This window comes from Panulirus ornatus, chromosome 62 (genome assembly GCF_036320965.1).
Source record: "Panulirus ornatus isolate Po-2019 chromosome 62, ASM3632096v1, whole genome shotgun sequence".
NCBI classification, from domain to species: domain Eukaryota; kingdom Metazoa; phylum Arthropoda; class Malacostraca; order Decapoda; family Palinuridae; genus Panulirus; species Panulirus ornatus.
The window spans coordinates 11,741,040-11,757,508 of record NC_092285.1 but is presented as its reverse complement, the minus strand read 5'-3'; the positions used below and the strand labels follow the sequence as shown (position 1 = coordinate 11,757,508).

At 39.4% G+C, this 16,469-nt stretch overlaps 1 protein-coding gene across 6 annotated transcripts in view; it reads right to left on the bottom strand.

Moving 5' to 3' along the window:
* Positions 1 to 11,372, bottom strand: part of Cap-H2 (Chromosome associated protein H2) — a 46,620-nt gene extending 35,248 nt beyond the window's left edge. For 2 of the 6 annotated variants that reach the window (XR_011711920.1, XM_071656233.1), the window contains exons 1-4: positions 10,948 to 11,132; positions 9,163 to 9,303; positions 8,391 to 8,516; positions 6,602 to 6,831 (exon numbers count right to left, since the gene is read on the bottom strand). Coding sequence is in view for 4 of the 6 variants with exons in the window: in XM_071656233.1 (XP_071512334.1) it covers positions 6,602 to 6,831; positions 8,391 to 8,516; positions 9,163 to 9,264 (458 nt within the window). In the remaining 2 variants the exon portion in view is untranslated. Of the gene's footprint in view, positions 1 to 6,601; positions 6,832 to 8,390; positions 8,517 to 9,162; positions 9,304 to 10,947; positions 11,133 to 11,248 lie in introns of those variants that run through there. The other 4 variants (XR_011711921.1, XM_071656235.1, XM_071656234.1 and 1 more) reach the window with 2 other exon arrangements.
* Between the last annotated feature and the right edge of the window lie 5,097 nt (positions 11,373 to 16,469).

Here is a 16,469-nt window from a genome sequence, read left to right as displayed (position 1 = left end):
AAATATGTCCCAGTCCTTACACTCTCGCACAACAATCAGCATGGGTTTGGGAAGTTGCACAGTAATGCATTAGCAGTTCAAGAGGATTGTAATAAACAAACTTTTCAAATAATAATCTAAAAAGATGTCTAAAAAGAAAGTTCACGGAATCTATTTCTTTTATATTTTTCTCAGACCCTGTAAGTAAAATTCAGATTACCCTTCAGGCCTGAACTTTTAAGTAATAAAAAATCACACTTACTGAAATCTGTGCTAACCCTGCACTATCAAGTAAAATGAAAAAATTATTACTTCATTGCATTAATATCAACTTAAAGGAGACAGGGGAAAAAAAAATTACATTCTACTCTTTACCTATTAACTTACATAAAAACCAACCGCATCCTAAATTTTTCAGCTAATCATTAGCCTGAAAAAATAGTACTTATCTAACACACGGGTTCATAACTTTATTACAAGGCTTTACGACATTAGTGATAAATCATTCACAGCATCATACAAATTTTTCAAACTGGGTAGCACTGCTAGGGAATGCTTCACAGAACAACTTTTTTTGAGATAATGACACATGATCTTTCAGGTATAAATCCTTAAAATGACACTGTCTTGTGACATGTGTCTGTGGGGCCTAAATGTGGATAGGAAGCTGTGGTTCTATGCATTACACATGACAGCTAGAGACTGAATGTGAACGAATGTGGCCTTTTTTGTCTCTTTTCCTTTGATGCCCCACAGAAGCAGGGGGTTACGATGCCGTTTCCTGTGGGGCTCGAATGGATGAAGACAAGCATATATATATATATATATATATATATATATATATATATTTTTTGCTTTGTCGCTGTCTCCCGCGTTTGCGAGGTAGCGCAAGGAAACAGACGAAAGAAATGGCCCAACCCACCCCCATACATATATATACGTCCATACATGCAAATATACATACCTACACAGCTTTCCATGGTTTACCCCAGACGCTTCACATGCCTTGATTCAATCCACTGACAGCACGTCAACCCCGGTATACCACATCGCTCCAATTCACTCTATTCCTTGCCCTCCTTTCACCCTCCTGCATGTTCAGGCCCCGATCACACAAAATCTTTTTCACTCCATCTTTCCACCTCCAATTTGGTCTCCCTCTTCTCCTCGTTCCCTCCACCTCCGACACATATATCCTCTTGGTCAATCTTTCCTCACTCATTCACTCCATGTGACCAAACCATTTCAAAACACCCTCTTCTGCTCTCTCAACCACGCTCTTTTTATTTCCACACATCTCTCTTACCCTTACGTTACTTACTCGATCAAACCACCTCACACCACACATTGTCCTCAAACATCTCACTTCCAGCACATCCATCCTCCTGCGCACAACTCTATCCATAGCCCACGCCTCGCAACCATACAACATTGTTGGAACCACTATTCCTTCAAACATACCCATTTTTGCTTTCCGAGATAATGTTCTCGACTTCCACACATTCTTCAAGGCTCCCAGAATTTTCGCCCCCTCCCCCACCCTATGATCCACTTCCGCTTCCATGGTTCCATCCGCTGCCAGATCCACTCCCAGATATCTAAAAACACTTCACTTCCTCCAGTTTTTCTCCATTCAAACTCACCTCCCAATTGACTTGACCCTCAACCCTACTGTACCTAATAACCTTGCTCTTATTCACATTTACTCTTAACTTTCTTCTTTCACACACTTTACCAAACTCAGTCACCAGCTTCTGCAGTTTCTCACATGAATCAGCCACCAGCGCTGTATCATCAGCGAACAGCAACTGACTCACTTCCCAATCTCTCTCATCCCCAACAGACTTCATACTTGCCCCTCTTTCCAACACTCTTGCATTCACCTCCCTAACAAGCCCATCCATAAACAAATTAAACAACCATGGAGACATCACACACCCCTGCTGCAAACCTACATTCACTGAGAACCAATCACTTTCCTCTCTTCCTACACGTACACATGCCTTACATCCTCGATAAAAACTTTTCACTGCTTCTAACAACTTTCCTCCCACACCATATATTCTTAATACCTTCCACAGAGCATCTCTATCAACTCTATCATATGCCTTCTCCAGATCCATAAATGCTACATACAAATCCATTTGCTTTTCTAAGTATTTCTCACATACATTCTTCAAAGCAAACACCTGATCCACACATCCTCTACCACTTCTGAAACCACACTGCTCTTCCCCAATCTGATGCTCTGTACATGCCTTCACCCTCTCAATCAATACCCTCCCATATAATTTACCAGGAATACTAACAAACTTATACCTCTGTAATTTGAGCACTATATATATATATATATATATATATATATATATATATATATATATATATATATATATATTTTGAAGGTTTGTTGAATGTGTCTGATGACAGAGTGGCAGATATAGGGTGTTTTGGTCGAGGTGGTGTGCAAAGTGAGAGGGTTAGGGAAAATGATTTGGTAAACAGAGAAGAGGTAGTAAAAGCTTTGCGGAAGATGAAAGCCGGCAAGGCAGCAGGATTGGATGGTATTGCAGTGGAATTTATTAAAAAAGGGGGTGACTGTATTGTTGACTGGTTGGTAAGGTTATTTAATGTATGTATGACTCATGGTGAGGTGCCTGAGGATTGGCGGAATGCGTGCATAGTGCCATTGTACAAAGGCAAAGGGGATAAGAGTGAGTGCTCAAATTACAGAGGTATAAGTTTGTTGAGTATTCCTGGTAAATTATATGGGAGGGTACTGATTGAGAGGGTGAAGGCATGTACAGAGCATCAGATTGGGGAAGAGCAGTGCGGTTTCAGAAGTGGTAGAGGATGTGTGGATCAGGTGTTTGCTTTGAAGAATGTATGTGAGAAATACTTAGAAAAGCAAATGGATTTGTATGTAGCATTTATGGATCTGGAGAAGGCATATGATAGAGTTGATAGAGATGCTCTGTGGAAGGTATTAAGAATATATGGTGTGGGAGGCAAGTTGTTAGAAGCAGTGAAAAGTTTTTATCGAGGATGTAAGGCATGTGTACGTGTAGGAAGAGAGGAAAGTGATTGGTTCTCAGTGAATGTAGGTTTGCGGCAGGGGTGTGTGATGTCTCCATGGTTGTTTAATTTGTTTATGGATGGGGTTGTTAGGGAGGTAAATGCAAGAGTCCTGGAAAGAGGGGCAAGTATGAAGTCTGTTGGGGATGAGAGAGCTTGGGAAGTGAGTCAGTTGTTGTTCGCTGATGATACAGCGCTGGTGGCTGATTCATGTGAGAAACTGCAGAAGCTGGTGACTGAGTTTGGTAAAGTGTGTGGAAGAAGAAAGTTAAGAGTAAATGTGAATAAGAGCAAGGTTATTAGGTACAGTAGGGTTGAGGGTCAAGTCAATTGGGAGGTGAGTTTGAATGGAGAAAAACTGGAGGAAGTGAAGTGTTTTAGATATCTGGGAGTGGATCTGTCAGCGGATGGAACCATGGAAGCGGAAGTGGATCATAGGGTGGGGGAGGGGGCGAAAATTTTGGGAGCCTTGAAAAATGTGTGGAAGTCGAGAACATTATCTCGGAAAGCAAAAATGGGTATGTTTGAAGGAATAGTGGTTCCAACAATGCTGTATGGTTGCGAGGCGTGGGCTATGGATAGAGTTGTGCGCAGGAGGATGGATGTGCTGGAAATGAGATGTTTGAGGACAATGTGTGGTGTGAGGTGGTTTGATCGAGTAAGTAACGTAAGGGTAAGAGAGATGTGTGGAAATAAAAAGAGCGTGGTTGAGAGAGCAGAAGAGGGGGTTTTGAAATGGTTTGGGCACATGGAGAGAATGAGTGAGGAAAGATTGACCAAGAGGATATACGTGTCGGAGGTGGAGGGAACGAGGAGAAGAGGGAGACCAAATTGGAGGTGGAAAGATGGAGTGAAAAAGATTTTGTGTGATCGGGGCCTGAACATGCAGGAGGGTGAAAGGAGGGCAAGGAATAGAGTGAATTGGAGCGATGTGGTATACAGGGGTTGACGTGCTGTCAGTGGATTGAATCAAGGCATGTGAAGCATCTGGGGTAAACCATGGAAAGCTGTGTAGGTATGTATATTTGCGTGTGTGGACGTGTGTATGTACATGTGTATGGGGGGGGGGGGGTTGGGCCATTTCTTTCGTCTGTTTCCTTGCGCTACCTCGCAAATGCGGGAGACAGCGACAAAGTATAAAAAAAAAAAAAAAAAAATTTTGTGTGATCGGGGCCTGAACATGCAGGAGGGTGAAAGGAGGGCAAGGAATAGAGTGAATTGGAGCGATGTGGTATACCGGGATTGACGTGCTGTCAGTGGATTGAAGCAGGGCATGTGAAGTGTCTGGGGTAAACCATGGAAAGCTGTGTAGGTATGTATATTTGCGTGTGTGGACGTATGTATATACATGTGTATGGGGGGGGTGGTTGGGCCATTTCTTTCGTCTGTTTCCTTGCGCTACCTCGCAAACGCGGGAGACAGCGACAAAGTATAATAAAAAAAAAAAAAAAAAAAAAATATATATATATATATATATATATATATATATATATGGTTGGAAATGAGATGTTTGAGGACAATATGTGGTGTGATCAAGTAATGAAAGGGTAAGAGAGATGTGTGGTATTAAAAAGAGTGTGGTTGAGAGAGCAAAAGAGGGTGTCTTGAAATGGTTTGGGCACATGGAGAGAATGAGTGAGGAAAGATTGACAAAGAGGATACATGTGTCAGAGGTGGATGGAACAAGGAGAAGTGGGAGACCAAATTGCAGGTGGAAAGATAGAGTGAAAAAGATTTTGAGTGATTGGGGCCTGAACATGCAGGAGGGTGAAAGGCATGTAAGGAATAGAGTGAATTGGAAGGATGTGGTGTACCTGGGTTGATGTGCTGTCAATGGATTGAACCAGGGCATGTGAAGTGTCTAGGTCTTATTCCAAGTGCTACCTCATGTGCGCGCAGGGGGAGGGGGTGCTGCTTCATGTGTAGCGGGGTGGCGATGGAAATGGATGAAGGCAGCAAGTATGAATATGTACACGAGTATATATATGTATGTGTATGGATATGTATGCATACGCTGAAATGTATAGGTATGTATATGCGCGTGTGTGGGCATTTATGTATATACATGTGAATGTGGGTGGGTTGTGCCATTCTTTCGTCAGTTTCCTTGCGCTACCTCGCTAACGCAGGAGACAGCAATTAAGTATAATAATAATAATAATAATAAAATGTGTGTATGTGTATCCAAGTGGATGGGCCATTCTTCGTCTGTTTGCTTGCACTACCTCGCTGACATGGGAAATGGCAAGCAATAAATAAAAATATAGCGTTTATTCCTGGGGATAAGGGAGAAAGAATACTTCCCACGTCTTCCCTGCGTGTCGTAGAAGGCAACTAAAAGGGGAGGGAGCGGGGGGCTGAAAATCCTCCTCTTTTTTTTTTTTTTTCAATTTTTCCAAAAGAAGCAACAGAGAAGGGGGCCAGGTGAGGATATTCCCTCAAAGGTCCAGTCCTCTGTTCTTAAAGCTACCTCACTAATGCAGGAAATAGCGAATAGTATGAAAGAAAGAAAAACATAGTGTTAATAGAATGGCCTTGATTAGGGCCTTAGCTGTCCATGCCATCTCAGAGAGAGAGAGAGAGAGAGAGAGAGACAGGGGGGGGGGGTGTCATCCAAGGAAGTGTACCTGCATCCCTTCTGCTCCTCATTCTACACATATGAACACAAATAATGACATTATAAATGCTAAACATTATAGTTGAGAACTACTGCACCACAGAAAACTCAAAAAGCACAAAGTTATATGGATCTAGTTATTCCATTATACATTTATACTAGAGGACATAAAAATTTTGGGTATATAAGCCCATTACACTTAGTGTAATACCAAACAATAAAGGCATAAGCACCCTAGCCACAGTGAAAGGGTTAATTTCTAGGATAAACCTTTCATAGGGGGAGCAACTGAGAGAATCCAATTACAGTATGGGCCTTACGCCATTCAATTCATAAGAAGCTGGAAAACAGCTGTACAATGTATACATGATTCATTTGATATGACCTCTACAGGTCAAATTAAATGCATCTTCACTAAATCAGGACCTCTTTTAAAGATGGAATGAGGGATGATAGAAAAAATTATCCCTATGTATCCACAAACAATACGGATGATATCAAAATTGTGGGAATCTTTTTCTTAAACATTTTCTTTGTAGTAAAACATCTTCCTTCATCAGTTTTATTGCTTTCCTTAATACACCAACAATCTAAATACCTTTCAGCATCTTGGTATTTCAGCAGCCTACAATATATTAAAAATAATCTTGAATTTAGATCCAATTCTCCGTTACTGTACCCTTTTAGCTTATCTTCTTTCTGAAGCTCTTGTGCTACGTTTACAAATATTATTCGACTGTCTGCACATTAATTATTACCTTCATGTCATAATTATGAAAAATCCTCTGCTCAAGCTACCTGCTACAGCCCTATCAATGAATGCTAAACCATATCAATATTAGATACTCATGACATTTTTCAGTAAAATCAATTTTCTCCAACAATCTTTTGGCATTATAAAATATGGACTCAACATTAGGATCATTCACTTACTTGAACCCTCTCCTTCTGGAATCCTCTGCTTCATCCTGATCCTCTTCCCGCAAATCAATGTTTCTCCCTTCTCCAATGTTATCAACAGAATTAAAGTCAAGTGAAAAATCTAGGGGAGCTTTTCCTCCACCATTACCTTCCTTCCCATCACCAGCTTCTACAGAGTCTACATTTCGTCTGCTAGAGAGGAGGTCAAGCATCTGCAGAACCATTTGCCACAAAAACTCAACCTGGAAATAAAATATATGCTAAAACACCTGTTAGTATCTTTGAGACATTCCATAAAGAGGAATGAGTAAGGCTGTTATATAACATTTCAAGGATAAAGATCTCAAAATATGAAAGACTGGGTTGGCAGTTTTATTTCTATGCACTGCACACTGGAGTTAGTCATGATGAGGATGAAAGCATGAAGAGGTTCCATCTTATGCATTAGATATAACTTTCAACACTAACTTGACAAGTTCAATCATAGAAACAAAATTGGACCAAGGAAAAGCGCGACTTTTTTCTTTTACAATCTATTTACTTTAAACGCACAAAATGAGATCAACATCAACAAGAGGTTGCCATGTAATATTCTTCTTGACCAGCACCAGAAAAAAATTTGTATGCTGACCATCCAAAAAATAGCAATGACTGGATGACTGGGGGAAAGAGCTTACAAGTGGAGGGAAGGAGAAGGGTTAGACCAAATTGGAGATGAAGGGATGGAGTGAAAAACATTTCTAATGATTGGAGCCTGAACATGCAGGAAGGCGAAAGGCATGTACAGAATAGAGTGAAATGGAGCAATGTGGTATACTGGGAGGTGACGAGCTCTCAGTGGACTGAATTAAAGCATGTGAAGCAGCTTGGGAAACCATAGAAAGATCTATGGGGCTGTAATTTCAGTGTATTTACATGACAGCCAAAGAATGGACATGAGTGAACGGGGACTATCCCTGTCTGTTACTGGTGCAAACTTACTAGCAAATGAAATGGTGAACAATTATGAAAAAAAAGATAAAAACAGCTATTTACAGGCACAAAACAATTAGTTTTACACAAAACCCACAACAGTTATTGGTACAACCACAAGAATTACATGTGCTCTATGCAAGGCAAAACTTCCTTTTTTTGAAGCAAATATTTTCTAAAAGGCGACTAAAAGGGGAGGGAGCGGGGGGCTGGAAATCCTCCCCTCTCGTTTTTTTTTTTTTTTCTCTCCAAAAGAAGGAACAGAGGGGGGCCAGGTGAGGATATTCCAAAAAAGGCCCAGTCCTCTGTTCCTAACGCTACCTCGCTAATGCGGGAAATGGCGAATAGTTTAAAAGAAAGAAAAAGAATCAGTTTTAATTATAACTGTCTTCAGCATATCACAAATTGACATTGAAGCTGATAAAAATGTTAATGCTAAATTCAATAAAGTTCTTCCTTGAAACAAACTAATAATTCAAAAGTTCTATCTATCCATCTGTTGCTATTACTCCATTCCCAATATAGTTAGAGGGATCAGATACATGCATCCTCTGCCATATCCCAACCATACATCCTCAACCTATGCCCATTTAAAGTGATACATGGACTCCCATATTCTTAAATATATTTCTTTTACATTTACACACTATGTTGACCCATCAAATTAGATTAATCTCTCTCCACGCCAACTCCATAAGGAAAATGATTCCACTACATTTAAACTGCAATCAATATATAAAGAACATTAGAGTTGATAGATCCCACATCACATATTCTACATGACAACCAAATACCGTTACCAGCATGAAACATACCATGAAAGACCTACCTTCTTGCTATACACTGTAGCTGAGCCCTGAATCAGCATGGCTGCCTCTGCAAAATTCATCAATGTTTCCCCGCCATCAAATGTTATTTGTACTTCAGCTAATTCCTCTAGATACTCCTCTAAGTACTGAAAAGAAAAAAAAAACCTATTAAGTGAGTAACAAGACAATAAGACTTTTTAAAACCCTAAGGAACTGAGCTTAAATTTACTGCCTTTGCAAACATCTGAAGGGGCAAGAAACCCCATCACAACAAAGACTCACTTTCACATAACCATTCAACTAAAATTACCAATCAAAACTGTGTTAATTCTTATGGGTGTGTGGAATGTTAACCAAATATATGGTAAATGTAGGAAGATGGCCCTGCTGACAATTTCTGTGCAAAGGAGGTAAAATACATACCAAACACATTCCTTAATGCTCCAAGAACCTTTGCCTACTCACCCATCCAATGATTCACCTCTACTTCCATGGTTCCATTTGTTGCCATGTCCACTTCCAGGTATCTTAAACATTTCACTTCCTCCAATTTTTCTCCTTTCAAACTTGTGTCCCTCAGCCCTGCTGAACCTAATAACCTTGCTTTTATTCACATTCACTCTAAACTTTCTCCTTTCACGTCTTCAAAACTCAGTCACCAACTTCTGCAGTTTTTCACTTGAAGCAGCCATCAGTGCTGTATCATCGGTGAACTGACTCACTTCCTAGGCCTTCTCATCACCAACAGGAAACAACACAAATGCACTGGGGTGGGGGCGGGGGGATCCTTACCTTGGCAATGTCCACTTCCCAGTTTTTTGTCAGGTCACGGATGGGATTAAGAAAGACAGAGAAGCGAGTTTCCAAATCTTGGGTTGGGGAGATCTGAGGCATTTTGGAGACTTAAGGAGTTGCATACACTCTTGATATTGCCTGGGAAGAAAAATTACAAAAAATATATAAACATCTGATACATATAACATAAAAGAGATGCACTAAAGTATATATGCAATAGCAGGAAAGATATTTAGAGGTCATTATTGGATTGCATATTAACTGAAAGGTGTATAAATGAAAGACTTTTGGAGGTGAATGTGCCGATAGGCATGAGTAGGGGAGGAATGGGAGGCGCTTAGGGAAGCAATACTGGTGTGTGTGAGAGATGCATGTGGCAGGCAAAAGGTAGAAAATGGGCAGATTAGGAAGGGTATTCTGAAGGACTGTTAAATGTGACATGACAGAATGGCAGATGTAGGGTGTCTGGTTTGGAGTGGTGTGCAAAGTTAGAGCTGTGGAGAGAGAGAAAGAGAGAGAGAGAGAGAGAGAGAGTAAAAAGAATTACTGTGGGGACTCGAGTAATGAACTAAAGTCCATATCAAGGCCAGGCCTTAACTGAAATATAAAGAGGATTACAAAAGGAAAAAAAGGATGACAAGAGGAAGTATTTACGAATTTTGGAGAAACCTTAGTTGTCTTATCAATTAATTGGTGAAAACGGAGGAAGGAGAACACTGTCACCATTTGCAAATAACCATCAATTTCAAACTAACCATCATAAACAGCCCATACCAGTTCTACCTCTAAAGCCTTGTAACATTAACGATCACTGACTTTCAATAGTGATTCTATGCAAAATGACATTACATGACATGCAAAATTTTATTAAAAATTAATAAGTAACTGTTTCTCCATTTCACCCCTTGAAACAGACTACAAATCCTACATTGCATTTCAATCGTTTACAATTTGTCACTTTAAGTAAAAAAAAAAAATTCAAATCAAAAGGCATGTAAATATTGTCAAAGACATGTCAAATCCTCTTACTTTTTTCAAAACTTAATTACGCAGACTATCCCAGTGTTTTTCTGTCAAGTAATAAGATCTAATATGCTGAAATAAAAAGATAATTATACTCCAAACAAAGTCAGCTAATTCTAAATCTCACATTTTACCACTCGAAAATGGAAATTACATAATAAAAAAATTTCATTCCAATTCTTTACGTGTAAGGCCCTAATCATGTACGAAAGTCCATATCAAGACCAGGGCTTACATGAAATGCAATAATGTGAATGAAAAGGAAAGAGAAGAGTCAAGGAAACACATTTACGAGTTACTAAGAAAAACACGAAAGAGTAGAAATATAGTCAAAAGGCCTTAGGAAGTTGCGATGGTTTCCTGAGATTGTTGACTCGTGCAATTTATTCACTCACGTCACATTGTCCTTACTTACCATAGCGCCGCCCCGCCCCCCCCTACCCAATCAACGTTATCATAACAATAATTTCAAGCCCCTCACTAGTATAAGTCACCTTTAGTGCTAATTCCACCTAAATGCATAAATCCATCAGAACCTGTACTTCCTATGGTGCCCTTAAACTTAAACTTCACCATAAATAACGTCCAAATAAAGGTGTTGGTGGTGGGGGGTGGGGTGGGGGGTGCCACCCCCTCTTAACAGTGGCACTTGACCCCAGTCCGGAATGCCAATGCCCAGGGAATAATAAATAACCCCAGCCCAGCCTAGGGTGGGGACCAACCCCTAAACATTTAACTTTCCAGTGACGCAACACTCACTTCCTCGCCGCCTGACACTTCACAACACTATGGGGTCTGAGTATTGTTCTTATTCCCAACCATGGTGATTGTTCCTGTTCCCGTGGAGGACCACATCACCCGCGTTCCCACTCTCTGGTCAACGGTTCGAGTCGTTCCCGCCCCCGCTGTGCCTTCAGCAGGTTGAATCCCCGCAACGAAAACCACCAATGTTTTGAAGACTTGTTTTGCCCGCCAAATGAATTTCCATGTTTATTTCCCTTTCCCACGACGTGCCTCATATTCCTCACTATCCATGAGAGCTGTGGCGTCCATGACTTACCTCTTGTACTTGTGTCCCACTAAATAAATTTCTTTGTTGACATACGAGTCAAAAAAACACCGAATGTAACAATTTGGCATAACGACTGACCGCCATGTTATCGTCAGTTTGAAGTTGAAGGAAGGATTTAAAACGGATATCAAATCCATAATTTCTCCCCTGATTCATGTAATACAACTGTAAAATGGTTCTTCTGTTTTATCTGTACAAGATTTATCTTATAAAATATATATGTTTGTCTTGTGTTGGCAAAGCTTTAAAAACAGAAGATTTATCCGTTACGTATGATCAAACTTCGAATGTTAATGAGCGATTTCAAATGTATTTCAAATGTGTCAATGCAGAATTTATATATTAATAGACCAGACAAATCTAATTTTTTCTCTACAAGATATTGTAAATCTTAATTTCATTATAGTGGAATAATTCGATATTATCGCCAACTCGAATGATCGTATCGGCGGTAGAGACCGGGAAGCTTTTCTCCCAGGACGATCACCACTCGATTGTTTACCCTATTTTTTTTTTTCCTATCTTTTTTCTATCAATGTAAACTTTTTTGTCGTTAGACTTTTAGTATCTTAAACTTCTAAAATTCATAGCCATTCCCCTTGTCTAATCACCGTTGTCAAACCTATACTAATTTTTCTCTACATCTTAATTCTACTAATTCTACATAGTAGTTACTTGAATGCTGCCTGTTAATTTAGTATTACTGCTATTGAAAATGTCCATCCATTGTGTTTTATTTCTTAGCTTATCAATTTCCTATACATTTCTCAATGGTGAAGTTCCCCAAAACATGTAATTGTCTACCTCCGTCCCTCTCACTGATACAGTTACTGCAATTTCCTGTCATAATTTCGTCAGATATACCCGTCTTTGTGACCTCAATGTCTATAATCACAATTATGCCTTTTTAAAATATTCAATCAATTGTATTAGCATTTCATGCCAGCGAGCATATTTTTAAAAGTTACTTCGCTACTGTTCGCCATATTTCTCTTCTATTTCTTAGTTCAGTCATCACATATTCTATTTTCCTTTGTTCCCACCCCTCAATTTTCAAGCTCTAACATCTTCCCATGCAAATCTCCCTCGAATTAAGTCTTTACATTTTACTATCCCATCTACGTCTGAATGCGTCGAAATGGCTAATTACTATGGGGTGCATAAATTCACAGCCATTTTTCATTAAGCCTTTAGCACTGGAGCTTCCATGATAGTAGTTACACATCTTTGAGTTTGTGTGTACCTGCATTTATTATCAAATATCACTTTTCTTTCAGATGATGCTTCCGCACGTTCTTGAAAGAACTATTATTTGTGTCTTGTTACCCCTTTGTTCTGGTCTTATCTACCTTTTGCCTCTATTTCAATCATGTGTGGATCCTCTCACCTTATTTCCTATTTCCATAATTCTTCTCACCTAAAGGAGTACCAATTTAAGGGTCTTGAAATTCTATCTCCTCAGGCATCTATGTTTGGTTCATGACTGTCTTTCATTTCACTTTTATCATGTATGTCTCGCGTCAATTTCTTCCTTCTTCATCCTTACTACCTAATTCTATCACTAACATTTTTACCTTTGTGAATCCTCACTTGACAATAAGCAATGACCATCTCTCTCTCGACCCGTGAACATTCATGCCCTTATCTGTAGACTACATTAACGTATTCATTGTTACTACATTGACTACATGTACTTATTAACAATACTTAAAGTCTTTCCTTTAGCACTTAATTATGTTGTGCTTTTATGTTATTTTGTCCACCATCCTCCCCCCATCTTTTTAACATAAATGCTTTATTGGTAGTTGCTTGTTATTCTAACAGTGCCTTCTACGGATTTATCACTTATCTAACATTTTGCTAATCTACTTACCTCTTTATCCTTCACAGAATTACCTAATGAATCTAACAATATTTGTTTTTCCTATGTGCCATATGTTTTCTCCATTCCTCTTCTACACCCCTGCCTGTCGTGTTTTCACAATTTGTTTTCTAAATTCTTTTCTTATGTATGATGACACTAATCTTTTTGGTTCCCCTGTCGTTTTTGTTTCCTCTAGGTGTCAACAAAACTTTTTTTTTTTTTGTCACTATTATTAAGGGTAATACCATTATTTGTGGTGCCCCCCAAATAATGCATCTTCTTACTCACATATGGTTCTTTGAACTGTTATTCACAAAATTCTTCACACCATCTCCTTATCTTACCTGAATGTTTTGCTGTTACTTTATCATAATTCTGTGATTTACTTTGCCATATGCCTTAATACTCAAGAGAAAATGTACATTCTTTTTCCTTGCAACAAACTCTCACGTCACTGAAATATAAAAAACTGAATTTCTCTACTGTTCTTGCTGCAAATTCATGTTGGCCTCTGATTATAAAGCCATACATGATTAGCCTGTTAAATGCAAGTCCTTTAACACAGTTTTATCACTAAAAATGTCAAGCTAAATGATTTATATTTACATATTGGTTTAGATCCTTCTTTGAGCATTGGTGTTAATTTATGCCTAAATATTTTTTATATTTCATTCAGACTTTACCTCAATTACACCACTGGGTTTGCTATTGTTCTTTTTGTCTTTTTAAGGTATATGGCAGGGATTCTATCTGTCCTGCATACATATTTAAGCTGATTAATTGCCATAATCATATTAGGATTTTTCAATATCTATGGGTGCATTATCATGATTACACAGTTTATCGCTCAATTTCTCCTTACAATTATGATTTGTATTGCTGAAATACCATCCTTCACATTTCCTCGAGATCATTTAGATATTTTTCTCAATTCCAATTTCTATTTTCGTGATTTCAGCTTTGTTTATATGAATAGTAAACTGGAAATTGATATAAACTCAGTCAGTCACCTGGAGGATGATTACAACAATAGCAATCACCTGGATAAATAAAACTGATTCACCTTTAATATGAAATACAGATGGCAATTTGCACCAGAAAGATGTTGCAGTACAAAAAAAGTAAAAACCTCAAACAGTTCTTGAAGTCATGCCTAATGATAAACAACTAGTTATTCTATAGAGATCATCAGTGATGTCCTCACATTTCAACCCATGATTTAGCACTGACTGGCTGACGAAAAATTGACATAATTAGTATGGGATCTGGTTGGCCAAGCATTGGCTGTGTGCAGTCTTCATCCTGGCAAGATGACAAATCAATACAATATTATTTTTTTTTATTATACTTTGTCGCTGTCTCCTGCGTTTGCGAGGTAGCGCAAGGAAACAGACGAAAGAAATGGCCCAACCCCCCCCCCCATACACATGTATATACATACGTCCACACACGCAAATATACATACCTACACAGCTTTCCATGGTTTACCCCAGACGCTTCACATGCCTTGCTTCAATCCACTGACAGAACGTCAACCCCGGTATACCACATCGCTCCAATTCACTCTATTCCTTGCCCTCCTTTCACCCTCCTGCATGTTCAGGCCCCGATCACACAAAATCTTTTTCACTCCATCTTTCCACCTCCAATTTGGTCTCCCTCTTCTCCTTGTTCCCTCCACCTCCGACACATATATCCTCTTGGTCAATCTTTCCTCACTCATTCTCTCCATGTGCCCAAACCACTTCAAAACACCCTCTTCTGCTCTCTCAACCACGCTCTTTTTATTTCCACACATCTCTCTTACCCTTACGTTACTCGATCAAACCACCTCACACCACACACTGTCCTCAAACATCTCATTTCCAGCACATCCATCCTCCTGCGCACAACTCTATCCATAGCCCATGCCTCGCAACCATACAACATTGTTGGAACCACTATTCCTTCAAACATACCCATTTTTGCTTTCCGAGATAATGTTCTCGACTTCCACACATTCTTCAAGGCCCCCAGGATTTTCGCCCCCTCCCCCACCCTATGATCCACTTCCGCTTCCATGGTTCCATCCGCTGCCAGATCCACTCCCAGATATCTAAAACACTTCACTTCCTCCAGTTTTTCTCCATTCAAACTCACCTCCCAATTGACTTGACCCTCAACCCTAAAGTACCTAATAACCTTGCTCTTATTCACATTTACTCTTAACTTTCTTCTTCCACACACTTTTTCCAAACTCCGTCACCAGCTTCTGCAGTTTCTCACATGAATCAGCCACCAGCGCTGTATCATCAGCGAACAACAACTGACTCACTTCCCAAGCTCTCTCATCCCCAACAGACTTCATACTTGCCCCTCTTTCCAAAACTCTTGCATTTACCTCCCTAACAACCCCATCCATAAACAAATTAAACAACCATGGAGACATCACACACCCCTGCCGCAAACCTACATTCACTGAGAACCAATCACTTTCCTCTCTTCCTACACGTACACATGCCTTACATCCTCGATAAAAACTTTTCACTGCTTCTAACAACTTTCCTCCCACACCATATATTCTTAATACCTTCCACAGAGCATCTCTATCAACTCTATCATATGCCTTCTCCAGATCCATAAATGCTACATACAAATCCATTTGCTTTTCTAAGTATTTCTCACATACATTCTTCAAAGCAAACACCTGATCCACACATCCTCTACCACTTCTGAAACCACACTGCTCTTCCCCAATCTGATGCTCTGTACAATACAAACCCCCAATATATTTGGGACAAGCAAATTATGTCTTAAACCATATGGGCTGAAAGACTGCATCTCCCTCCCTCGCCCTTATTTCCTCTCATATAGGAATTCCAGGAATGTGAAAAGCTAATAAATGGAAAACTGGAATAAACGTAAAGTCACAGCTCTGCAAAATGCATGTGTATATGTACTATATAAACAAGAATCTTTTGGGCCATTGATTTAGCTTGAACTTGGGATCTAAGTCTTTATCTCCTGTTCATATCCATGCTTAGGGACATTCTCTTTAGCACGATCTATTCCATGTAATTTTTCTTTGAGCACTAATCAATGAGAAATTCTCATCAAAGACAAGCCTTGCAATTGTTTTTTCAATGGAAACATGGGCTACCCAAACTAAAGGGCACCTTCATGGGCAATATTAGAAATTAAATTAATACATTCAACTCTTTTTAATATCCCTGAATCATAGATGTGCTAGATTTAAATATATATCCTAGCCCAAGCCACCTTCCCATTTCCTTGGGGGAGGATGAACCGTTAAGTTAACTAGACCAGCTGCTGTGACCAGGATTCTAAAGTAAGTGGACTCGACTG